General features: G+C 36.2%; 3 protein-coding genes across 12 annotated transcripts in view; 1 reads left to right on the forward strand and 2 right to left on the reverse strand.

Moving 5' to 3' along the window:
- The window catches only part of LOC147574228 (uncharacterized), a 57,296-nt gene extending 51,295 nt beyond the window's left edge, over positions 1-6,001 (reverse strand). For 4 of the 6 annotated variants that reach the window (XM_086686801.1, XM_086686799.1, XM_086686803.1 and 1 more), the window contains exons 1-3: positions 5,078-6,001; positions 4,606-4,693; positions 3,736-3,786 (exon numbers count right to left, since the gene is read on the reverse strand). In XM_086686801.1, the coding sequence (XP_086542927.1) occupies positions 3,736-3,786; positions 4,606-4,693; positions 5,078-5,385 (447 nt within the window). In that variant the 5' untranslated portion in view covers positions 5,386-6,001. Of the gene's footprint in view, positions 1-830; positions 2,476-3,735; positions 3,787-4,605; positions 4,694-5,077 lie in introns of those variants that run through there. The other 2 variants (XM_086686802.1, XM_086686800.1) reach the window with 2 other exon arrangements.
- On the forward strand, positions 5,252-17,131 carry RNFT1 (ring finger protein, transmembrane 1). 3 transcript variants are annotated; one of them, XM_025916926.2, is made up of 9 exons: positions 5,252-5,390; positions 7,179-7,636; positions 7,828-7,904; positions 8,958-9,058; positions 10,540-10,693; positions 11,146-11,304; positions 12,421-12,486; positions 15,500-15,601; positions 16,237-17,131. In XM_025916926.2, the coding sequence occupies exons 2-9, from the start codon at positions 7,234-7,236 to the stop codon at positions 16,369-16,371; spliced, it is 1,197 nt and encodes a 398-aa protein (XP_025772711.1). In that variant the 5' UTR covers positions 5,252-5,390; positions 7,179-7,233; the 3' UTR covers positions 16,372-17,131. The 3 variants fall into 3 exon arrangements, with proteins under 3 accessions (XP_025772711.1, XP_086542923.1, XP_086542922.1); XM_086686797.1 differs by having other exon boundaries at positions 7,179-7,531; XM_086686796.1 differs by lacking the exon at positions 5,252-5,390 and adding an exon at positions 6,367-6,714.
- Positions 17,132-21,066: 3,935 nt separating this feature from the next.
- The window catches only part of RPS6KB1 (ribosomal protein S6 kinase B1), a 41,800-nt gene continuing 35,996 nt past the window's right edge, over positions 21,067-26,870 (reverse strand). For 2 of the 3 annotated variants that reach the window (XM_025915716.2, XM_025915715.2), the window contains 2 exons: positions 24,086-24,198; positions 21,067-23,123 (listed from right to left, as the gene is read on the reverse strand). In XM_025915716.2, the coding sequence (XP_025771501.1) occupies positions 22,886-23,123; positions 24,086-24,198 (351 nt within the window). In that variant the 3' untranslated portion in view covers positions 21,067-22,885. Of the gene's footprint in view, positions 23,142-24,085; positions 24,199-26,870 lie in introns of all 3 variants that reach the window. The other variant, XM_086686790.1, reaches the window with a different exon arrangement.

The raw sequence follows: 26,870 nt of genomic DNA on the forward strand, positions 1-26,870 counted from the left end.
TAGAAGGAAATACATAAAATTACATGCTCATGTCAAAAAATAAGATCCCAAATCAATGATCTAAACTTCTACCTTTAGAGGGGTGCCTAACTGGCTAAGTCAATAGAACATGAGGCTCTTAATCTCAGTGTCATGAATTCAAGCCCCACATTGGGCAGAAAGCCTACTTAAAAACAAACAAACAAACTTCTAGCTTTAGAAACCATATAAAGAGTAAATACAAAACAGATGAGAAATAATAAAGAGCAGAAATCAGTAAAGTTCAAAATAGGAAAACAACAGAGAAAAAGAAGTAATACCAAAATAAAACAAATTTTATTGAAAATACTAACAAAATCTAGAAACTTCTAGCTATACTGACCAAAAAAAAAAAAACAACCCCAAAAAACAAAAAAACAAGACACAAATTACCAAAATTAGGAATGAAAGGGTAACATCATCACAGACACTACAGATATTTAAGAGAATATTACACAATTAATCCATAGAAACAAATTACCAAAGCTCACTTAGGAAGAAATACATAACCTGAATAATCCTGTAGATATTAAAGCAATTAAATCTGTAATTTAAAACTTCTCTATAAAGAAAATTCTATGCCAAGTGGCTTCACCATCAATCTACCAAATCACAGTGTAAGAAATAATACTAAATCTATACAACCTTTTCTGAAAACAGGAAAAGGGGAAACATTTCCAATTCAGAAACACATCCCTGTTACCAAAGCCAGATAAACACATTATAAGAAAGGCAATACCTCCCATAAACATAGATGCAAAAATCCACCACAAAATATTAGTTTAAAAAAATGCAACATGTGAAAAAGATAATATACTACAACCTAATGTGTTTTATTCTGGAAATTCAAGGCTGAGTCAACATTTAAAAATTAACTGACATAATTCATCATATTAACAGACTAAAGAAGAAAAACTGATTTCTCAATAAAGGCAGGAAAAGCATTTGGCAGAATTCTACATCTATTCATGATAAAAACTCCTAGTAATCTAAGAAAAGAAGGGAACTTCCTTAACTTGAAAAAATTGACACCTACAAAAAAAAGCCAAAAAACTATAGGTAACACTTAATAGTAAAAAACTATTTTTCCTGTTTTCTCCCTAAAATCAGGAACAGGACTAGGACATCTACTCTCACCATTCCTATTCAACATGTAATGGCAGTTCAAACCAATACAATAAGAAATAAAAAGCATACAGATTAGAAAGTTAGAATTTGTATCTGGTAATAGACAACAATGTCTAAGTACAGAATATTAAGGAATCTACAAAGAAAGCTCCCAAAAGTAATAAATGAGAATTGGTCAATGTCATTCAAAGCCACAGCTTTTACTCCAAAGTTACGATCTCCAGATCTTTATATCACAGTCAATGGATATCTTCACCTGTATATTCCAAGAACTCCTAAGATTCTATTTCCACAACTGAATTTATTGTTATCCCTCCCAAAACTTGTCTTTAAAAATACATATTTCTCATTATCTTTGGTAATACCACCAATTTACTTGTTCTAATATTCATAGCTTTCCAATACTGATTTATCCACCCACTCAAGCTACAAACGAGAGATTCATCTTAGATGACTTCTTATCCAATCCACATCTACGTGGTCGTTTAGGGTATCAGTTAACTTTTGTTATGAAACAAACTGCTCCAAATCTGAGGGCTTAAAAGTAAATATTTATTATGTCCTGTGATTCTGTGGGTTGACTAGCTGATTCTTCTGGTCTGAACCATCTTAGTTGGGGCTGGACAGTCTAGGATGGCCTCACACATATGTTTGGGGCCTCAAATGGGAAGGTTGAGATTGCTGGGACACTTGGGGCCTCTCTCCAAGTGGTCCTTCATCTTCTAGGAAGCAAGACTGATTTGATTACATGGTGGCAGAAGGGTTGTCAACAATAAAACGGCAAGTCCCAAATGTGCAAACATCCTTCAAGTCCCTGCTAAATTACAACTGCTATTATCCCAATGGCCACAGCAAGTCACATGAGTTAGTCCGTCTGGGAGGGGACTACCCAAGAGTATGGAATAGGTGGGCATGAACAATTGGCTTGAGAAGGAAGGCATAACTGCAACAATTTACACTTAATCCTATTGATTCTATGATTCTATCTCCTTTTAACCCCTCCAATCTCATGAATCCCATTTTACTGAGGAGTTTAAGAGCTTCTCATCTCCTACTTCCAACTATTCGGAATAATCTCCTAACTGAGCTTGTATTGCTATAAATGATCAGCATGTGAATTTTTCAGAAAATGCAAATCTTGTCACAAAACTCTGCTATTTCAGGGTGCCTGGGTGGCTCAGTCGATTAAGTGTCTGTCTTCGGCTCGGGTCATGATCTTGTGGTCTGTGGGTTCGAGCCCCATGTCGGGCAGCTCGAAGCCTGGAGCTTGCTTCAGATTCTGTGTCTCCCTCTGTCTCTGACCCTTCCAGACTCATGCTCTGTCTCTCTCTCTAAACACAAATAAAAACAAAAAACATAAAAAACCTCTGCTGCTTAAAACTCAATAGTTTTCCTGTTGCCATTAGAATAAACTATGGAATGAATTCCTAAACGAGATCCACAAAATCTTACTTACTCTTACTATTAAAATGTTACTTACTCTTACTATTCCCTCATATGCACCCTACTCTTTCAGAAACAAAAAACTAAGTCCTTCAAAGGGTCATAGTATTTCAATACCATGCCTTTCCACCTAATGTTGTTTCTATCTGGAATGTCCTGTTACTGCTTGTATCCTACCAAATTTCGACACATTCTTCAAGATTCATCTCAAACACCACAAATTTAATGAAGCAGGTCCTGCCTGACAAAGTTAAATGCTCCATTTCTTGCTTCGATTGCATCTCCTACAACCTTCAATTATAGTGTTTATTCCAGTACACTATAATTATTTGTTTAGAGTCTTGTCTACCTACTTACTTCACTGTGGGAGAGGGACTATACCTTTTAAAATATCTATCTCTCCAACATTTAGAACAATTATTGACATTTAGTAAGTACTCATTAAATGCTGTTTAATTGATTAATTCATTTCCAACATTCTAGATGCTAGTGGAAAGAAAATTTATGAGATAAGTCTTTCATTGTCAAATACTGTCATCAATTCAGTACTCTTCTTCAAACGTTACTTTTCAGTGAAGTTGTTTGAGTAGAATGTAGTTCCAAGTATACTAAACTTTCAATCTGTACTAATACATCTGTAATGTGTTATGAATATGTTAAAATGAGAATTTAACAGTGGAGTGTATAAATGTACTAAATTTAAAATGTACCTAATGTACTAAAACTATCAATGTACTAAAACAGATTGATGCCACATTGTAGCTATAGCTGGATTAAGTAAGACTGACTCTCTTTCTCTTTCCCTAAATTATCATACATTTTAAAGTTTAAAGTAAAAATATCCATGTTGTATTGTCGCTGGAATGAGAGAATATATACACAAATAAGTCTCCTTGAAAAATTCACTGCAGTCCAGAGCCTGGCCCTCAGCCTTTGCTACAGTCCTAGTTTTTGTGTCCTTTGCAAAATTCATACATTGAAATCCTAACGCCCAATGTGATGGTATTAGGAGGTGAAGGTAGGTGATTATGTCATGAGGGCAGAACTCTTATGAACGAGATTCCAAAGAGCTCCTTCTACCCTTCCACCATATGAGGGCACAGCAAAAAGACTAGGAAACAGATACTGAAGGAAACAAGTACTTACCAGACACCAAATCTGCCAGAACCTTGATGCTGGACTTCGTAGGCTCCTGAACTGTGAGAAATAAATTTGTTGTTTATAGCTTTGCAGCTCAAATGGGCTAAGACAGCCTTACTGACCCAGAAACCTAATATGTCAGGAAGACTTTTGTTTAAAACACACACACACACACACACACACACACACCCCAGTATCTTAATCAACAGTAAGAAGCAGATCTAATGCCAATGGCAGGGGAGGGGGGAAGGGGGAGTAGAGAGTGCCTGTCTAACCAAGGCAAATACTTTGGTGATAGAACTAATCTAATTTATGTTACAGCCTCAAAGTGCATAATTGAGGTTAAACACTGGACTCAGTTGTATTCTGATACAGGAAAAAATAAAGTGCAAAGAAGCTCATGATTAAGGAGCCTCAGAAAGTACAAACCACTAAACTAACCTGGGCAAAGTTGTGAATGATTTTAAATCAGGTAGTGACCAATAAAAAGACAAAGTACCACTTTTTCCACTAGATGGTCAACTCATAACATATATATGTGCACATTTATTGTCTCTTGTAGTGAGGAAAGAAAAGCCCTTGCCAAGTAAGTTCAGTGCACTTGGTATGTAATATTTAATTTCGAGACTGAAGAAAGACTATTATTTACTTGACGTCAATTTCTATAAATTAAAGGTAAGAAGCTTTTGGTTCAGAATGTAAAGGCTTTTGATCGCTGTGAGGAGATGGGGGAGATTCACGGAATACATTTAATATCATTTAAGATATATTTTGGCCAGGGCTCAAGAGGTGGGCTTTTTCGTTTGTTTAAACTTTTTCTTAAAAAAACTTTTCATTTTAGAACTTAGAGCGAAAATAGCAGAGTTCCTATTATACCTCATACAAGACCGTTTTTAAATCTCCCACTTCCACCGCCAAATCTCTTTCCGACTTCTTTGCTTCTCTGCTCGGATTTTGGCAGAGCCTAGTTCACACAGTGCAACTTTAGGATCGTAACGAAAACCCAGTTCACTTAAAACCTCACCGCCCAGCCACAACTCTGTCAGGGCTTAAGATCGCCAAACCCGAAAGCTCTCGCTCCGCCCCGCTCTTCTAGAGACGCCCGAGCCCCTTGCAGACGTGGCTCCTCCAACTCAGGTCCCAGGAGACTAGCGCGAAGCGGACCAGGGGGGTGGCCTTCCTCCAGAGGGGAGGCGCCCAGGACCCCACAGGACTAGCTGGGGCCGGCCTAGGGCAACCACCAACGTCAGGCCTCTCCTCCGAGGACAGGTTCCCGAAGCCAAAATATGTTTAATCTCAAAACGTCCAGATCTCTGAGGCATGTGGCGGATTACACAGAAATACGCACATAGGTGACGGCCGCTTATTGTTTAATGCAGACGCCTGCAGGAAGTCCCCAGGCAGCACCCACTCCTCTCTACAGCCACCACCCACAGGCGGCGTCGCTGGCGCAGCCAGTCCTAGGACGCGTTGCGCGGGGAGCGGGCACGCGCGCGTGAGGACGTCCGGGGAGCGCGCGCGCCGCCGCCACCAGCGAGCTCGGTTGGGTTTGCCGGTGGTGGGGTTTGAAGGTGATGGCCTTGACCGAAGGCCTCGAGGAGGGGTCTCCCGCTGTTCCCGCAGTCGCTGCCGGGAGTACCGTTCACTCTTCGTCATGAGAGGTAAGGCCTGGGGGAAGCGGGCCGAGGAAGCGAGGGGCCAAGGCGAATGGGCTCTGGGAGAATAAGTGAGGTACTCGAAGCTCGAACGTGGGTGGAAAACTCTGTCCTGGGGATTCCGGAAGAGTTTTGTGCGTTTATTTTTCTTACTTTTTCGTCCCCTTTCTTGCTTGTGCTTGGAGGAAAGTGGGAAGGTTCTACGTTTTTATTTATGGGAAAAGATACAGAAATTGTCCCGTCTAGCGTCAGTCTTCGGAGGTTTGAGGGAATAAATAGCACCTGTGGCTTCAGAGCATCGGTGAAAAGCTTTAGTGAAAATCATTTAAAAACCACACCACCATACAGTAATCGGAAAAAAAAAAAAAAGTTATACTTCAGAAAGAAATAGAATGGCAGAACATATCCTGACATTAATCCTAGCTACCTCCTATAGAAACGGCAGTCTGGGATAAGGCTCAGCGTATCGTCTGCTGTCATTACGACTCTGGCATCTTCGAAGACTGCCACACTGGTAATTTAGGGATCCTTTCTTGCCAGTGTCCTTTTTCTTTCCCACCTTCCAACCCCCAATGATGGTGGCATTTTTATTTTTATTTTATTTTAATTAAAAAATTTTTTTTGAATATTTATTTTTGAGAGAGACAGAGACAGAGCGTGAGTGGGGGAGGGGCAGAGAGAGAGGGAGACACAGAATCCAAAGTAGGCTCCAGGCTCTAAGCTGTCAGCACAGAGCCCGACGCGGGGCTCGAACTCACGAGCCATGAGATCATGACCTGAGCCGAAGTTGGACGCTCAACCGACTGAGCCACCCAGGCGCCCCAATGGTGGCATTTTTAATGGGCAGACTATATAATGATCTTTACGCAGACTAAAGAGTTACCTACCTGGCAATTACATAGCGACTCCCCAAGTGTCCCAAATTTAAAGGTGTTTGGGTAGCATTCTTTTCTGGGGGAAGATAATACTTTTGGTATTAATCATTAGAAATCTTTTCAGCCTTGGGAAAGCTATTTCAGCATAAACCGAAATCTGTAGGTCACTTAAGTGAAATGTTTATTATTAGTTCTCCATGATGATACTTAAAAAAAATTTTTTTTAATGTTTATTTTTGAAAGCGAGAGAGAGAACGAGAGAGAGCATACGAGCAGCGGAGGGGCAGAGAGAGGAAGACACAAAATCCAAAAAAGGTTCCAGGCTCTGAGCTGTCAGCACAGAGCCCAACACAGGGCTTGAACTCATGAACTCATGAGATCATGACCTGAGCTGAAGTCCAACACTCAACTGACTGAGCCACCCAGGTGCCCCATCCATGATGATACTTTAAAAGGCATGAAGATTTAATGTTTTTTTCTCCTTAGCCTTTCAAAGCATTAAAAAATACTGTTTACTCTTAGGAAATGTAGAATCTCCACCAGAGATGAAACTGCTCCAGTTGGGCAGAGTAAATGTCCTGAAGTATCCAAGTATGAATGAGTATTAGTACATTATTAACATCTGCTGGGCACCCATACTTTGACTATTTTGCTGTTTCCTTCTGTCATTAGAGAAGGGGGCATCTGAAGCTCAATTTTGTTTGTACCAGATGTTCCCTAAAAAATAGTTTGAGTACTGCAGCAGAGCCTTGACATTAAGGGAAGAGGGATGTCTAGTTAAAAGTGATAGACAACCTGAAGATAATTCATCTACTGGGACTATTGGCCTGTCCTGTAGTGAATAAAGGATTCCTACTGAACAATATATTGCCTGTATTTAATTGTTCACTTAGAATATTTTCTGATTTTTTATTTTTAGGAGACCAAGCCCTGAAGCAAAGAAATCTGGATCACAGAAAAACTATTCAAGGGTCATGCAAGCCAACTGTAGCCAACTGCACAGCCCTCCAGGAGCTGCAGGCAGTGAGGATGCCTCAGCTTCCCAATGTGTTCATACAAGATTGACAGGAGAAGGTTCTTGTCTTCATTCTGGAGATGTTCATATCCAGATAAACTCCATACCTAAAGAATGTGCTGAAAATCCAAGCTCCAGAAATATAAGGTCAAGTGTCCATAGCTGTACTCATGGATGTATACATAGTCGCTTACGGAGTCACTCCCACAATGAAGCAAGGCAGTCTGATGATACTGCCACAGAGTCTGGAGATCATGGTAGTAGCACTTTCTCAGAATTCCGATATCTCTTCAAGTGGTTGCACAAAAGTCTTCCATATATTTTGATTCTGGGTGTCAAACTTGTTATGCAGCATATAACAGGTAGGGTATAATAAAACATTGCATTGTTTCATTGCAAAATTCAGTTAATTTTATTTCCTTATTGGTAATCTCCTTGAACCTCTGTATTTTGTTAGCTTTGAAAATTGTATGTTTCCTGTAAATTCATGTTATTGTGTTAACTCTTGGATTTTTTTTTTTCTTTCGATTAACTGGAACTTATTTCCTAACAGGAATTTCTCTTGGAATTGGGCTGCTTACAACTTTTATGTATGCAAACAAAAGCATTGTAAATCAGGTTTTTCTAAGAGTAAGTATAACAAGTAACTTAAAAAAACATTAAATGTTTCTCTCTGTACAATTTATTATATACTCACTTTTGAGAGAAATAGGAATTAAGATCATTTTCTTGACAAACATGTTATAGCATCCATGATATATTAAATTTTGTTATCTAAATGATCTGTCCTGATGATAAATTATTTCACCTTATTTTCTTTGTATGTTGAGTCCCTGATAGAAAAACTAGATAAGATTAAAAGGTTTAGAATGCACTACTTGATCTGATTTGTTAAGTGCCTTCATATTTTGAGTAAATTTTACCATCATTAAAAACTTCACCTGTTGCCCTAGAAGATCTAAAATAGTTCAATAAAATGTACAGGTATCAAACTATTAGGGCTCCCTTTTTTAAAGAAAATTAAGCCCAAGAAGTTTTCCCATAATATAAATTATAAACTATTAGTCATGTAAGTTACCGGAAAAAATAGGATTAGTTTATAAAATTTCACCTTCAAGCAACTTTAAAGGGCTGTATCTATGTAAAGGATCAGCATTCTGACCTGGATATTTGTAGTTAGAATCTACCAAACCATAAAAATTTAATTCGGGGTTTAAATGAAACTAGTAATTAAGACAATTTTAAAAGTGAGATTAATAGCAAATTACCTTGTGAAAATATTACTGAATTGAAAATTTTTAGTTATTTTTATAAGTCCTGACAACCTAGCATTTTTTAAAGTTCGGTTTTGTCAGGGAGGCAAAAATAGGGAGTAGAGGTAAAGTTTGTACTTGGATGGTTCTTTTATGTCATTTTGTAGATTTGGCTTCTTTGAAACCTGGGTAATGTGAGTATTGTTTTTATATAGTGAAGAAAACTGTAATTTAAAAATTTGTTTAAATATTCTGTTTTGTTCACTAAAGATTCATAGAGTGCAATGATGTACAATTTATATTTTTATTAAGATTAATCTACTAAAATGTTCTAAGTTCACAAATTAGTCATTAAAGTAAAATAGTTAAATGATATTTATAACTCTGGCATAATTCATAATAACAAATTATAAAATTGTTTATTTTTCAGGAAAGGTGCTCCAAGATTCAGTGTGCTTGGTTACTGGTATTCTTAGCAGGATCTTCTGTTCTTTTATATTACACTTTTCATTCTCAGTCACTTTATTACAGGTAATTTGAGGTACAAATACACAATCATATTTTTTATGTAAAAATTTATTCCATAGCACTTTGTATATATCTTAACTTACACATACTTATTGTTAGAGTTCAATTTTTACCGGTCCCTCTCCTTCCAAGATAATAGCTCTAAGTGACTTACTCAGATTTGTATACTAAGTGCCTTGGCTCATAGCAGGTACTCACTATTTTAGTTTTTGATACTTAAATTTTTACTTACATAATCAGTGGTTTTAAACACCGTTAGGTGTTGGTGGCGGTCTTTTTAAATATTTCTTCATTTTTGACAAAATTATATGTATTCAGGATGTAAACATGTTTTGACATATATATGCATTGTGAAATGATTATCACAATCAAGCTAATTAACATGTCTGTCACTTCTCTTAGTTACTTGTGTGTGTGGGGGGTGGGTAAGAACACATGATCTTTGTTTCTAGAAGCAAGAAGACTTACTAAAGGATAGTTGTTAAGTTTCCAGGTCAGATGGAAGTGTTCTTAATTTTTAGCTTTAATCCGATGATTAGAAGTCCTGGTTTTAGCGGAGTTGGGAGAGATGGGACAAATCTAGGAAATAGTGTATAGAGGGAACCAATACCACTCAAATTGGATTGGGTGTGTTGATGGGAGGTAAGAATCCAGGATGACCCCTGGGATTTAGTTTTAGCAACTGGCTGGGTGGTGGTTCATTTATGGGCTAGGAAACACTGGAAAGAACTGATTTTGAGGGGAAGATCAGTTTTGCTTTGAACATGTAAAGTTTGAGAGGCCATGTAGAACTCTTAAAGTGATTGTAGCTATATGTCATGAGCTCATTGTCAAAGTTAGGGCTTTAAATTTTGGTGGTATCCAGCATATGGTTGATAGACCTAAAAACCATGGAATTCACCAAGACTAATCAGGGAAAGAAAGTGTAGACAGAGGAGAGGGCCCAGGACTGGACATTAATCAGAGGAGGAGCAGCAAAGGATATTTAAGGAACCATCAGTTACATAATGAGAATAACTAGGAAAGTGTGATGTTAGAAGTCTAAGAAGAAAATAATTCAGGGAGGGAAGATGGAAAACGAGAAGTGACCTTTGAGCTTAGCAAGACAGAAGGAATTGGTGATCTTGACAAAAGCAATTCAGTAGAAAGGAGATAGAACCCTGATTGGAACTGGTTGAGAAGAGAATGGTGGACATCTAGTATTTAGTGAATTCTTTAGATTACAGGGTAGCTTTCCAGCGATGACATACTAGAAAGACTGTTCTTTTTCTTTATTCTATGGAGGAAAGATTTGAAATTCAAACATTTGAAAAGTCCCTTTAAGCAAAATGATCTTCCATTTTATTTACATGAACTCTAACATCTTGCCAAACTCACATTTTTTACATATCAAAGTAAAATGCTTGGTAGCAAATTTAAAACCCCTATCAAAACTTGACCTTTGTATATTGTTTTGGTAAGTTTTGATGTTTTTCTCTTGGTAGCTTAATTTTTTTAAATCCTACTTTGGACCATTCAAGCTTCTGGGAAGTACTTTGGATTGTTGGAATTACAGACTTCATTCTGAAATTCCTCTTCATGGGCTTAAAATGCCTTATTTTGTTGATGCCTTCTTTCATCATGCCTTTTAAATCCAAGGTAAGAAACATGTTTTATTGGAACAATATTAGCAAACCACATTAATACTATTTAGTCTTTGTTGAAATGACTCTTTTATAACTTTTCAGTTTTCTAAATAACCTAATTTTAATTATCTGTATTACCTTAGACTAGAGACCATTTGTTCAAAGACCTGAACTTAAATAATCTATTCCAAATTCTGTAAAATCAGAATTACATTGCTTCAGAATAATCCTCACATCACATATAGAAAAATACTATTTAGATTTGTACTTCTATTCTCCTCCAGGGCTTTATCAGTTATTTATAACTGACTACAGGCAGTTTTTCATGTGTTTTTTCTCATATTCAGTAAAAATTTTATAATTGAGTTGTGCTATATACTCATGATGATCTCAATCCAATATGAAATATTTGTGCTATGTAAGTAGCTTATATAGCTCTGTTTTCTTTTTCCTTTTTTTTTTTAGGGTTACTGGTATATGCTTTTAGAAGAATTATGTCAGTATTACCGAACTTTTGTTCCCATACCAGTTTGGTTTCGTTACTTTATAAGCTATGGGGAGTTTGGTAATGTGACTAGACGGAGTCTTGGGATATTGCTGGCTTTACTCTACCTCATACTAAAAGTAGGTAATGTTATAAATCTTGTCATTGTATCATTCATATGATGATGACAGATTTTACATACTACTGCTTTTCCCCTTGACTGTTTTATAGTTTATATCACTAGTTTGAAGTAATGACATGTTCTGTATCTGTTTAGAAATGGAAAAATGGAAATATATGTCTTTATCTTATAATCTAGTGGTTCTTACATTTAATTGGGACAGTGGAGCTCCACAGATAGCATGGGTAGAATAGAACATATTCATCCCCAACAGTAGCATCTGTCATACACAAAAATACTGTCCTCCTCCCCTCAAATTAATATGAAACTTTTAAAAAGCTACTTTAAAAGTGCCTGGTCTTTGACAGTTATATTTGTCTTAACTAAATTGTAACTCTATTCAAATGTACTTCATTTTGGTCAAGAGTTGACTGAAATCTAAAAAAGGGATGGGAGGATGGGCAAATGGGTGGAGAGGAGTGGAAGATAAAAACTTGGCTGAAATCAGTAAATGGAGTAAAATATTCCATAATTGGACTTTAAATATATTTACAGTGAAGTGAATACGCAATGAGCATTACGTTAATACCAGTATTTGATATGATGGGATTTGAGCTTTAATCTCTGGAGTTTTTAAAAAAATTTTTTAAATGTATATGTATAGATTAAAAAAATTTTTTTTAACATTTATTTATTTTTGAGAGACAGAACATAAGTGGGGGAGGGGCAGAGAGAGAGACACACACACAGAATCCAAAGCAGGCTCCAGGCTCAAGCTGTCAGCACAGAGCCCCACGTGGGGCTCTGACTCAAGAACCATGAGATCATGACCTGAGCCGAAGTCAGACACTCAACCAACTGAGCCACCCAGGCACCTTTTAATGTATATTTTTGAGAGAGAGAGAGCATGCGCATGAGAAGAGGTGAGAGGCAGAGAGGGAGGGAGACAGAATCAGAAGAAGGCTCCAGGCTCTGAGGTGTCAGCACAGAGTCTGTTGGGGAGCTTGAAGCCATGAACCTCCAGATCGTGACCTGAGCCAAAGTCAGGCGTTTAACTGACCAAGCCACCCTGGCACCCCTTTAGGTTTAACAGATAGGGCTCTTTGAATTCAGGAATTCTTACTTCCTCTTTCAGCTTTTGGACTTTTTTGGACATCTAAGAACTTTCCGACGGGTTTTGCAAATATTTTTTACACGACCAGTAAGTACTTTTTATCAGTTAAAAACTTTTTACCTTTCTTCTTCTTCTTCTTCTTCTTTTTTTTAAGGTTTATTTATTTTTGAGTGAAAGAGTGCAAGTGGGGCAGGGGCAGAGAGAGAGGGGGAACAGAGGATCTGAACTAGGCTCTGCACTAACAAGAGCAAGCCTGATACGCACCTCGAACTCATGAACCATGAGATCATGACCTGAGCCAAAGTCGAACTGAAGTTAACTGCTCAACGGACTGAGCCACCCAGGCGCCCCTACCTTTCTTCATTATAAAAATGTTTTAGTTCATAAATTTTACAAGTATGGATTTCATGGGGCACTTGGCAGGCTCAGTTTGTAGAGCATGTGACTCTTGATCTTAGTTCTTGAGTTCAAGCTCCACGTTGGGTGTAGAGCTTACTTTAAAAAAAAAAAAAAAAGGTGTGGATTTCATAATTACATGCTTTTTTAGTACTCTGGCACATGGGGCTATAATCAGTTCCTTTTTTTTTTTTTAATGCTTATTTTGAGAGAGAGAGAGAGAACATGTGTGCATATGGGGAAGGGACAGAGAGAGCATCCCAAGTAGTTCTGTGCTATCAGCATAGAGCCTGATGCCAGGCTTGATCTCATGAACCCTGAGATCATGACCTGAGCCTAATTAAGAGTCGGATGCTTAACTGACTGAGCCATCCAGACACCCCTCTATGACTTGCATGTTGACAACTACCTTATAGTTGATGCAGTGCCTATATTTTCGAATATGCCTCTTGCCCTTCAAATCACTTGATGTAAGGATTTATATACATTCCCATAAAAATCTTGTCATGAACTTTTGTTCCTCTTCCTTTTTAAAAAATTCACAAGTGGTGGGTTTGTGTACTTCCATTAAGTTCTTATTCAGCTCCTGTAAGAGTGCTCATTGTTAATTTGAGAAAAACTCATTACCAAAAATATCCCTTGAAATTTTCTTACTGAAAAAATTTCCCCACCAGTAGTCAATTCTGTATGCACAAGTTCTCAAGTAAGTTCTCATTTATTTAACAATAAGTTGAGACTCCAGTGTCAACTATAAACTTGATTATTACGTGATTCCACTGATGTTACAAATTGCAGAGAGAGGCTCATTTGCTATGTAGTAGTCTCAAAGATTCTCAGTACTTATATGTGGACACTCTTTGGCTAGATAGAACTAGTAATGTTTTTCATTTATAAAGTGAGCTCACAAATCCAAGATCAAGAGTTGCATGTTCAACCAGCTAAGCCAGTGAGGTGCCCCTAGAGCTAGTAATTTAATAACAAGTTTTGCTGCATCCTATTCAGACTTCTCTCTTTAGACAAGATATAATAAAATTGAGAATTCCATTTTGATGGAGTTTATTCAGTTGCTTATAGGAGTACCAGCCATTTTACTATGATTTAGTAACGCTTGTGCTAAAATACTTTGATATTCTTTCTCTGTAAGGCATAAAGAGAAATCATAGTCATTGATACTCTTTGATTTATTCTTGAGTCTCTCAGGAATACACGTATACACATGTTCCTTAACTTTGCCAGAGAAATGGCAATCACCATTAAGAGGAGTCTTCACCTGAAGGGAGTCTGCAAAATCCCAGACAGGAGTGCTGTTTTGTTTTTAAGTTTATTTATTTTTGAGAGAGCGAGCAGGGGAGGGGCAGAGAAAGGGAGAGAGAGAGAATATCAAGCCGGCTCTGCACTGTCAGCACAGAGCCTCATGTGGGGCTCGACCTCCATGAGATCATGACATGAGCCGAAACCAAGAATCAGACACTCAACTGACTGAGCCACCCAGGTGCCCGAGGAGTGCTGTTTTAAAAGCTGTCAGCTTCTGTGTCTGCAGTGTACTCTGCTAAATGACATTTTAATGAAGGTAAATTGGCACCAGGATCATCCATCAGTATCCTGATTTGTTTCTGGAATCTTGAACATCACCAGACCCAAAACAGAAATCTTACTTTTAAATATTTTTATCCTTTGAGTTTTAGTTTGATTTTGTTAACTCTCAGTATTTAGTGAAAGAAGTTTAGATCCTAGCTTTAGGTTGTTGAGTCAAGTCATGCTTTGCTCTCATTACCATAACTGAACTTGGGTGTACTTACTTCTCTTCAGCCACCCTTTCCTCATTTCTACAAAAAGGTGATCTCATTTGTAAAATCTTCTCACGTCTGGTTAATGACTACATTCTATTGAATTTGGTGAGGAAGTTATTAAGATCTTAAAGAGATCAAAAACTTTTAAGGACTCTGTAGTAGGAGAAAAGGAAATTTAAGAAATTGTGTTAGTCTGTTAGTTTTGACAGTACAACTCTATCTGTGACATTTTGCAATACTGGTTCTTTTGTAAAATTTTATTTTTTCCTAGTACTAAGTGTTCTCTGACTTGTGATAATTAAGGATGACAATTCAAATTATTTTTAAATTTAGTAACAGGACATGTTCAGTGGTCCCCAAAACTTCTTTACGTTCAATTCACCTAGAGAACTTTAAAATATTAGACTCCTGGGTCTTATTAGAACAGTATGTTTGGACCTATTGAGTCAATCTCCAGTGTGGAGCACAGAAATCTATTTTTAAAGCTATCTCCACACGAGTTACATTCAGGCAGCCAAGCTCTGAATGGACTCTTTTGAACCACTGCTATAGGTAATATGTGGGTTATTTGGCAATATGGGCCACATAATACATGAATGTAGACTTTATAGTAATTATATTTCAGATTGCTTAGTCTCTTAAGTCCATTGAATTTCTAGCACTATCATGTGGGAATCCAATAAATCTAACCATCTTCCAAGATCCTATTGTGTATCTAATGAGTTCATCTTGGTGCATGCAATCCAAGACACACATGGTTCTGCATACGTAGTTCAGTTTTGAAATGTTTGTATCCTTCAGCAGAGTTTTCAAATGCCTAGTTCAAGGGAGATTTGAGAAATACAGCATCACCTATGTATTTGAGGAACAGGAAAGAAAGATTTGTAGATAAACAGAACTTTTTATCTTCACAGAGTTATGGAGTGGCTGCCAGCAAGAGACAGTGTTCAGATGTGGATGATATTTGTTCAGTATGTCAAGCTGAATTTCAAAAACCAGTTCTGCTCATCTGTCAGGTAAGTGGATTTGTTAAGCATACCAAATACAGCATTTCTCTGTCATATTTATGTTAGCTACAAGGAAAAATCTGCAATGTTTAGCATAAAGTAGCATTCAGGGCACATACTAGAAATTTCTTACCTATAATCAGGGGTTTGGTAGATTAGCTAAACCTTGTTCCTTATGTTCTAATGATTTGTATGCAGAGGAGGGTATGTGGGGGAAAAATAATTCAGAGGGCAGACTGGATACGAAAATGACTTGAAAACAGGCTACTCTTAACAACTGGTTACTAGTCTTTAAGAATACCAGCATTTGTTATTGGATTGTGTAAGTCCCTTTCCTATACTTTATGGCAGTTATTCTCAAACACTTTAAGACAGGAGGTCATAATACTTGATCTTAAAGTTATTACCCAGGGATAGCTTATATCTTATTAAAAGTAGTTGAATAGTATAGTCAAAAGAACACTAGTGGCTCTACCACTAATACCGCTTTGTGTTCTTGAATGTCGTACTTTGTTTTCTCATTTGTAAAATGAAGGGATTAGTGCTCTCCAAAATTCCTTTCAGCTCTAAAGTATGATTCTATAATGTGATGATTTTAAAATTAAAATGTTAAGTATAAAATCTAATTCTTAATTCCTTTACAGCATATATTTTGTGAAGAATGCATTACCTTATGGTTTAATCGAGAGAAAACGTGTCCACTGTGCAGAACTGTGATCTCAGACCATATAAACAAATGGAAAGATGGAGCCACTTCATCCCACCTTCAGATATACTAAGTTGTATAAACTATGAAGGCCACAAAACACTACTTTGGTTACACTGACTATTGATAAAGACATTAGAATGGGTTTTCAGGACTAGACATTAAGGAAAATGTTTCCAAAGGATTTTAGACTATTATAGTAAGACTTAAGTGTGTAATCTAATTTATCAAGAGATTAAATGAAAGAACCTTATGTTTTAAAAAATATGTAAGTAATGTTCAACCTAATGAATATGGAACATTTATCCTGTCCTAATTATTTGACAGGTGGTTGCAGTGTTAAATTGTGAATGTTTTCTCATTAATGTTACCAAAATGTCAATTGGGTAACTAAAACTAGTGATTTTAGAGGAACTCAGGTATTCTTTCCTGACATTGTTTTCAGAATAAAGAATATTTTTCATAATATTTTAAGATACACATTATCTGAAAGTAGAATTTTCTTTAGCATTGACTTTTATAATTCCCATTCTAAAAATTCTTAAATTTTCATAAAATTTGTATTTTTAAATGAAAGTTCTAAATACTATTTTTTACCTGTAAACAATCAGATTTTCTAAGTGAAGATTAAATTTACTGAGGATGATATATTTTAATATTGTATTGTTCTCTGTAAGATGATCAGCAATCGAGAATAGATTATTTGAACTCATTGTTTGTGGACCTCATACATACAATCCTTCTGTCAGCTTTAATGTTCATGATCTTGCTTTTTGTATAGTGCCATGAACTATCTTGAAGTAACTATTAAAATAATTGACATGAATTACAAATAGCTGGCTCCACTAATGATTTCAATAATATGACAAATAAGACCCACTCAAACTCTTACAAAAGAATTCCCCTTATAACTAATCTTCTCCAAACAGTTTTGGAATCTTATGCTTAAGTCACTGTTACTTGGGAGATTAAAGTTTGCACTCAGAGGCTTGCACCAAAAGCTTTGGATAGTGTGGTTTATTTGCCTCTAGGTATTTGTGCAGGGTAATGGAAAAGGGAATGAGGCATTTTCTCTCTCCCCATGAAACCTTTAAGGCAGAATCAAATCTATAACAGAAGTATGAAAGGCTAGTTACATCTAGAGTATAACTTCTGCCCATTTTTTCAATTACCATTAATCAGTTTGCACACAAGGAAAAGATAGTAGAAAGGAGGAGCTGGGAGGTAGAAAACAAATCTGGCAGTATTAAGACAAAGTCTGAACCAGAATATGGATTAATATAAGGATAGTAACCAACCAGCTACAGATAAAGCCACTTTCATGCCTGTATGGCCACCCAAATTGACACAAGAACATTAGAAAGCCTGTAACTATTTTTCCTATAGGTAAATACTGCCAGGTTATAAGTACAACTGTTTCTATTCAGTGATGACATATTTAAACCTATTACCTAATTTGAGAACAGTTGCAAATATTGAAACAAGCTTATTTGGCCTTAAATCACCTTCTTGACTGTGGTGAGCCAACAGTTATTTAGGTATACAGTAGGAGATAGGTGAGAAAGACAATTTGAGATTAGAATTTGGGTGCGAAAGATAGGTGTGTTGAATTCCTATCATGAACACAAGAATAACATCTTACTACATGGGTTATTTCAACCCTATTAAAATACCTACTCTTCTTACTCTGTGGCTATATGGATAGCTTTGTTTCTTAAGATGATTTAATAAAAAGGAGGTCCATGATAGGCAGATGGATTTTTGTTCTTAATGAATTAACAAGAAAGCAGTTCATATGAATTTAAAAGGGGGGGAAATGTAATAGGAGAGCTATGCCATCTACCAATAACACTGATGAACTGGAAGCATTTCTCTACTTAAAGTCTTTCACCTCAAAAATGGGAATAGGGATTCAAAAACCCAGTTATTCTGTGAACTCAGATCACACCCTCTTAAAGATCGTTTTATCAGCATTAAGAGCTGCAACTCTATGGGGCACCAGGGTGGTTCAGTCCGACTCTTGGTTTCAGTGCAGGTCATGACCTCACAGTTGGTGAATTTGAGCCCTGTGTCCAGCTCTGCACTGACTGCCTGGGATTCTCTCCCCCTTTTTTCTGTCCCTCCCCTGCTCACATTCTCTCAAAAAAAAAAAAAAAAAAAAAAAAAAGGAGCTGCAACTATGTTTAATAAAAAAGTCAGTTTGAGAACGTATATAGAGAAATCGTCCAAGTGTGATAGAATTGCCTCAAATAAGTGGCTTATACAAAACACCCATCTTACACTAGATATGTTGAGACATTAGTTAAAAACAGATTTGGGGCATGACATTATGTAGCACATACACACCCAATAATCAAATGTAGTTGACAAGTGTGGCTGAACAAACTTGTTAGGACAAGAAAGTCTTCCTAGTGTATCTGTAATGAAACTAGTTTCACATAATTTTTCACATGAGGTTTTTTTTTAAGCAACCAATTCAACTATTGGACAGAACTTGGAAATTACAAGTGTGTAACATCTAATATATATTAGTACTAAAACTTGTTATATATTTCAGTAGATTCAATTTCTCAGCAGAATGTTTTTACAACTGTTAGTCCTCATATATATAAGTAGCTTACTAAATATGAGAACCTGAACATATCTGGTATATTAATGAAAATAATTATTGAAACCATTTGTGCACCTGATAGTTATTTCTTCCTATCTTAGGATTAAAAAAAAAAATCACTTCTATTTTATGTTCATTCAAATTTGCATTTAATTTCTATTTACATTCATTCAATCCGAAATCAAATACTTAATACAGTAAACTAAATACAAGATGAAAAGCAGAAAAATGTGTTACCCTCATAGCACTCCTAATAAGGCAGCTTAATATTTACTCTGATAGATGCAAAGCCAACTTGGGACAGGAATAAAATAATGAAAGAACACAGATGAACCCATTTTTCAGATGTTACTTCAAATAATCCACTGAGATAACATTTGTGCTGTAGTGATAAATTAAGAATCACACACAAAAGTTTTATATCAATCAGTAACAGACCACAGGTCACGGTGTGACAAATACTTTTATGATTATTTTGTCCAGCTTACTAGTGTCTACTCCTATGAAAAAGGGTAGATGTTTGGATACTGATGTTTTTGAGAATTTAACCATTTTCAAAGCCTCAAAATCCATTCTTCATAAATTCAACATTTCTCATGGGAATATTCTTAGATCTAACCCTTGTAGACTAGGAACCACATGACTGACTAACCAAAATAGGTCCTACATTAAACATAAAATCGAAGGCTCAGGGTGCCTTGGTGGCCCAGTTGGTTAAGCATCCGACTTCAGCTCAGGTCATGATCTCACAGTTTGTGAGTTTGAGCCCTGCGTCAGGCTCTGTGCTGATAGCTCAGAGCCTGGAGCCTGCTTCAGATTCTGTGTCTCCCTCTCTCTCTGCCCCTGCCCCACTCGCACTCTCTCTCTCTCTCCCTCAAAAATAAACATTAAAAAAAAAAATCTTTCTTTAAACTAAAATAAAATTGAAGGCTCAGTATATTGATACTATCGAAGATGTGTATTGCTTATAATCATTTATTAAAGAATGTTGAATTTATGGAGTATCATACATGCATTCTTACCTCCCACCCCCCCAATTATCTTCTTTCTCAAAAAATAGTATGGAAAAAAGTCTCCTTGAAGGATTCAAATTACGTGAGACCATAAAGGGGAAAAAGAAATAATATAATTTTCCAAAATATCTGGTTCAAGTTCAGTAATTCTTTACATTGTTAATCACAGCTGGTTTATAAATCCCAGTTTATTCTGTAATGCTACAAACCTTATAAAATCAAAATTAGTAGAGTTCAGTTCTCAGTGATTATATTTTAATTAAAAAACAACATGTATAAAGTAAAAAAATATCCTGTAATAGCTGGTTTTAAAGAAAATAATCGAGTGATGAAAGGAAAGCACTTAATCTCTTTTATACACTTACCTGGAATAATCATAAAGAATCCTCTTAGAAACTTAAGACTAATAATATTGACATCATACATTTTGAACTATGCTTGGATTTTTACAAATAAATATAGGGTAAGCCATATTGCATAGGTGTGTGCTTTCTGTCTGTGACACTAAAAGTGGCACTTGACATGTTTCACAGTCAGAGTAGGGATATCCATTTATGAAACAATGTTTCAGTGAACTTGCCTCAGCACAGGAAATTAATTTCACTCAATATTAAGTCTGAAAACTATTTGTATGGATGGTAAATATGTAATTAATGCATTTTATGCAGAAAATTTGCGGTGTGTGCCACTACTGCTGGCAGTGCTAATTACGAAAATAGTTTAACTATGGGGTGGTTATATAGCCAGCCAATCACAGTGCAAATGTTACTAGCAAATAGGACTGAGGAGGAATATTTTAGTGTAAAAATTTTGCTGGAATTTGGTTAGGCAGTCAACACTACAGTTAGTAAACACATTTGAAAACAAGTATCAGAGTAGCACAAGTCATTTACAGTCTGAAAGAAAGTCTATACTTATCACCATAGTTTTTGGGTTCTGTTTTTTCAGACATCAACTGTCATAGAACAAAGCTCTGCACGTTAAGTACAGTTTCTGCCTTTATCATTTATTGTAGCTTCTAATTTACTAGCTAGTGTTACAAAGTTCTCAGTAGGCTGCTGCAATAAGGGAGGAGGAGGTCTAGAGGAAGTGATAAAATAAAAAAAAAATAATAAAAAAATAAAAGGCTTTCTGTCCAAAGATGAACTGTTACCAATTTCTTCATTTATTGCCAAAATTGAAAAGGTATATTTCCAATCACTTTTCGTGGTTCTATTTTGCTCAGTGTCCTAGGATTTCATCTCATCTCACTTGAATTGCCATTTAAATAAGCAAAGCTTTCCTCTTTTCTGACTGAATTCAACATGCATAAAGAATCTTATGGCTTGGATCCTATGGCTCAAAAAGGTTTGAAGAACATAGCAAGCAGCAACTATTTAAAAAAATTGTAGGGTTGCAAAATATTACAAATTGACTTTGCACACTCAGAAGACATTATAACAAAAGGAGGTGATAAGACTCAACTGCATGATCATCTATTATACCAGTATGCACTGAAATGTATTTTTATAAAGCTCTGCAGATATTAAACCCTTTCACCAGCTAAAGTCATGGAAATGCGCTCTTTAAGGCAGGAAGTATTTAAGAAAGGTAAAGTTACCTTTATTTTTATTCTTTGTACCTGTATATCACTTATGTAGATTTTGTTACAATTTCAAAAACATAATGTCTTGTTCACATGTTTCCTAAATTAAACCACTAAGTTTTCTTATTCACTGTGGAAGACATTCATCAAAAGGCCATCAAATGTTTTTACAATCAAAAAATGTAGCCCCAGTATAGAAGAAACTCTTTTTCCTTTTGAAACTGCTGAGGAAAAAAATGTAAGGAAGGTAGACAGCAAAAACAGTTAAAAGTAAAACTTAAAATCTTAACAATTTGCTGTAAAGAGATTAGACATAGAGAGTGGAACATGATAACACCCTCTTCCCCTGGATCTCCCTCTCTCCCTCACTTTACTGCCCTCAGTATGTATTTTATCCTCTTTTCCATCCTTCTTCAGCCATAGGCTGAAAATATTTGGCGTCTTGAACCAAATACTGGTATAAGAACAGGGGGCGATATTTTTCCAGTGCAATGCAGGCCCAGGTCAAGGATGCAATGTAGGACATACAAATTATGCCCATTCCAAAGCTTCCAGTTAAGCTTAGCACATAGCAGTACTGCAAGTAGAAATGATTAAATAGATTTTTTTTTCCTAGTATTACAGACAGGTATTGCAGCTGGGTTACTGAAAATAAACCCCATGTCCACCCCAATCCCTCAAAATAGCCACAGCTGTGGTTAACAATGATTCATTTGCATTTTTATTGTTTCACCAAGAGAAGAAACAGAAGTTGTCTGGCTTTCTTCACACCAACCAATAATTTTGCATTTTAAAGTTGGGATGTTTTCCATAATGAGCTGAATCAAAAATCTATTTGAAAAATATATATTTATATAAAAAAAAGATTCAGGTTGTTTGCACGTAAAACATCAACTGTTAAGTTTCTTTTGTCTTTGATTCCATGTTGCTGGAAAAGTTTGAACAAGCTTGCATGCTAATTTGTCCTTAGTTGCAAGTATTACAGGCAATTTCATACTTTGCCTAATGAAAGGATAACCCTTCTTCGACACAATCAGAACTCAACAGTGATTCAGAAGCAACATCCTACCCTTAATACTGTCAGTTTTGAGCCATCAACATGAAAATCCTTGATAAGGTTGAGAAGATGTCGCTAGGAATCAATTGATGTGCCTAAGAGTTCCACAATACTATTATGCTTAAGTTTTTTTTTTTTTTTTGCACCATTGATTGATTTTTTTAAAATCCATGTTTATTTTTCCTCTGTCCAAAGTGTTCAATGTAATGACACTGACTCTTCAAGACTGTCATTTTGAGCTTTCTTGTTTCACTTTACAGGATGCTCACATATCCCTTCCTCACCTGTTTTTGCCTTAAATTCATTAAAATCATTGCTCTGTCATAGATTCATACGTAGGTGCTCTGGTCGTTTGGAGATCATGGGAAAAGCTTGTTTTTTGTATGGCCCAGAGTTCGGCTGTCGTATGGGAAGTGGTGCTGAAGCTTCCCCACTCATCGTCACATCCATCTGCTCTACTCCACTTGTTTCCATTGGATATTCCACAGGTGTCTGAGGATTTGCTGTGCTGGCTGAAGCACCTCTTCCCCAGAAATCCCCAGGAGAAAATTTGACTGGGCTTTAAGACAAGGAAGAGCTATCATTCATTTATCTCAAGGATTATCTCAACAGGAAATATTTCCCTTACATTTAAAGGGATGACACTTATTTTCATTCAATTTTATTTTTGTGTGAATTAGTACAAAGGCTAAATTTGAGCCATTGCTCCTCTAGACTAACTGCTAGAATTTCCTAACTGGTCTCTTTATCTCTGTACCTGCCTTTGTAAAATACTCAATGATACTTTTTTTTTTTTTTTAAAGTCATTGTACTTCCCTACTTAAAACCGCTTCCCACTGCATTTAAATGTATTTAAGACAAACTCACATGTCAGGAATGTTGACCACCCTTTCATTATGAAGACCAAGATTTTTCCTCCCTTGGGGCTTTTGCATGGGCTGTTGCTGTACCTGTAACACCCTTGTACTTCTATTTTTTGTATGGTGGCTTTTTCTCTTCATTCTTAGATGTTACTTCACCTGAGAGACCTTTCTCTGACGACCATGAATAGGAGCCCCCTTGTTATTATTCTCTGCTCTCTACCACCACACTCTATTTTTCTTCAAATAGTACTTGAACACTACTTGTGCTTACATATTTTTTGTATTTCCTTCTTTAGTTATTGTGACTCTCTTCTCACTCAATTGTAAGCTTCATCAGAACAAGGACAATTCCTATGTTAATCACGTGTCCCCAGCATGTAGCACAGCCCCTGGCACACAATAAATGTTGAATGAATGGGTAAAGAAGACATTTGCCAATAGAGTAGCTTACTTTCTTTCACAGGAGGGAAGGTAAACTATATAGCAGTCAATATACGAAGATGTAGATGCTGTTCTTATGTTAGCCAAATAGAGTATGACACCTCTTTTGTTTATGTAACTTGGCACACATTTAAGTGATGCTCTTCTAGGTTAAAAAAAAAAAAAAGGAAAAGAAAAGAAAGAAAGAAAGACAGTGAGAACAACAAACTCTGAATACCTGACAGGTGTTCGTGGGCTGCCAATAAATCTTCGAGGTGATCGGATTTTTGGTTCAAAGGAAAATTTTTCTTTCACACTTTCAAGTACAGATGGAGCAACATATGTAAAACCCTGAAAGACAGAAAAAGTAGACTACAGAATGGCATTTTGTTATATAAATCAAGAAAATGTAGTTTCAGTCTCTGACACACCAAAACAACAATGCACACCTAAAACCACTGCTCTGTATACACCCGTCTCCCCAGTCTCATTTCACATCTGTTAGCTTCTTTCCAACCATTTCTTGAGGCACAGACCTCAAGAAGGCAGAATTTAATTGAGCCTCGTATGCCAGCAAAGAATATTCTACTCTACTGAAAGGAGTAGAACAAAACAGGAAATTGTAGGCTCCACATTAAGGTATTAAATATGATATATGCAAAGAAAATTCTAGGGTTTCTAGCCACATGCACATAAGCAACTAAGATTATCACTCCCCAGTTTCTCATTATTAGGACAAAGTAAAAATACAATTCTTTAAATTGGCATGTGTGATCTTCTGATTTTATACCAATGACTGGATAGATTTGATATTTTCATGATTAAAAATAAAACTAAATTTTTTTAATTCGCAATTATTCAGTTTTGCTAGCTTTAGTTCTTTCTTGGACCTTGCTATTAGGCCACACCAGTTGTCCTTTCTCTTGCTGCCAATGTCCTATCAATCAGTCCTCCATCTATCTTCCCTTTTATTATTCCAGTCATCTATATATAGGCATATGAATTATAGTAAAACAACTCAACAAGGCTCTGGGTGAAGTCCTAAAGAGTGAGGTACATTCTCTAGTGCATATACTTTGTGACAGGTACATGTGGACTTCAGAAGCCATTTCCCCACATAGTCTAGTGAACTAAAGCCATAACTACCAAGAGGACCAGGCTGTACCTTGATCATCTTTGAATTTCCTTTAATTCTGTGAGAGGAATTTAAATAATTATTAAACTGAAGTTGTTATAACCACAATCCCCAAGTAAGTAGGATGTTACTGATTTTTATTAATTTCTTTTTTTATAAATTTTTTTTTTTCAACGTTTATTTATTTTTGGGACAGAGAGAGACAGAGCATGAACGGGGGAGGGGCAGAGAGAGAGGGAGACACAGAATCGGAAACAGGCTCCAGGCTCTGAGCCATCAGCCCAGAGCCTGACGCGGGGCTCGAACTCACGGACCGCGAGATCGTGACCTGGCTGAAGTCGGACGCTTAACCGACTGCGCCACCCAGGCGCCCCGATTTTTATTAATTTCTAAAGAGATTGACTTTATATACAGAAATCCGGCTACAACCTAACAAATGAATTATTCTTATGTTCATTAGTTGGCCAATTTAAGTAATTATGAAAAGTTCAACAATACTTTAACTGGCAATGAGAGCCTAGTTATGTAAATTTTGCCACCACAACTTTGGATTTCTTTGTAGTGAGATAAGACATTTCTAGACTTTTTTATGGGGGGAAAATTGTCAAACTAGTTGAAACTCTGCAATGTCCAACTGAGGAAAAGATCTCTATGTTAAATCAAAGGTATAAACTCCACATCAGTAGAAAACAAAATTCCACAGAAGAGGAAAAAAAGAAAGCGATGCCAGAATTTAAATGAATCCTGTTGGGGTGCTTGGGTGGCCCAGATCATGATCTCATGGTTCATGAGTTTGAGCCCTGTATTAGGCTCTGTGCTGACAACTCAGAGCCTGGAGCCTGCTTTGGGTTCTGTGTGTCTCTCTCTCTCTGCTCCTCCCTCACTCGTGCTCTGTATCTGTCTCTCAAAAATAAATGTTAAAAAAAAATTTAGAAAAGAAAAATAAAATGAATCATGTCTACTTCACTAACTGAACACAAGATATTTTACCAAGGAGTATACCATGACTTTGCATCGTGTAGATATAAACTTAACAACATTCATTCATATTTCATCTCTTATGTAATTAAAAAGACTGTAAAATTATACTTTGCATATATGCTCTATTCTTATAACACTATACAATCATACACTTATAATATTATTATTCAATGTTAGTTACTCAAAGCCATACTGTACTATGGTGATTTAAGAATAATTTTGACCATACACAATTTTTGCATTCCATGCTAACTTTAGAACTTACCCTCCACCCCAAAATATACAACACTGTGTATTACACACTGTGAACAGTATAAAAAAAATGGACAATTAAGTTGGTGATAAATGTGGTAAACTCAGAAATAGAAAAAAAAGAAAAAAAAACAAAACAAAACAAAAAAAACTTTCCAAATGCTTACTTTCTCCATATTCCACTCTCTCTAGATGTAGTCCAAAAAGAAATGACAAAGGATAATGACAAGTAACAACAAAAAAAAGATACAAAACGAGGTTTTTGATCAAAATCTAAAAAATCTTTAAAAAAAATCTAAAAGCTGTTTTTCTACCTGAAGAGACAAGGTATAAAACAGTACAGAAACTTCTACAATGAGGATTAATTTATTTACTATTACATATGAACCAATATGTTTTGATGCCAAATATTCACCATTGACAGGTTAAAAATCCCCTACAAAGTTACACTAAAAAGTACCAAAAATTTGTAGCTATTTCAGGAATAGAATAGTTACAGTGAGCTCTTCTCCTCCTACTGTTATAACTGTGTGACTTTCAATTGAGATTTGCTAAGCCAAACATCATTTTAAGTCAGTGGCCCATGTATACTCCAAAGAATCATACAGTCCTATTCTAATTGCTAAAATGGAATCTGGATTATGAGAATTTTTTA

Source organism: Puma concolor, chromosome E1 (genome assembly GCF_028749965.1).
Source record: "Puma concolor isolate L17-30 chromosome E1, mPumCon1.1.hap2, whole genome shotgun sequence".
Classification (NCBI taxonomy): domain Eukaryota; kingdom Metazoa; phylum Chordata; class Mammalia; order Carnivora; family Felidae; genus Puma; species Puma concolor.

Excerpts from the sequence above, each read along its gene's own strand:
- RNFT1 (XM_025916926.2), top strand. The coding sequence starts at position 7,234 with ATGCAAGCCAACTGTAGCCAACTGCACAGCCCTCCAGGAGCTGCAGGC. Across the intron at positions 7,637-7,827 it reads TGTTATGCAGCATATAACAG|GAATTTCTCTTGGAATTGGG; the intron begins GTAGGGTATAAT and ends ATTTCCTAACAG. Across the intron at positions 12,487-15,499 it reads AAATATTTTTTACACGACCA|AGTTATGGAGTGGCTGCCAG; the intron begins GTAAGTACTTTT and ends TTATCTTCACAG.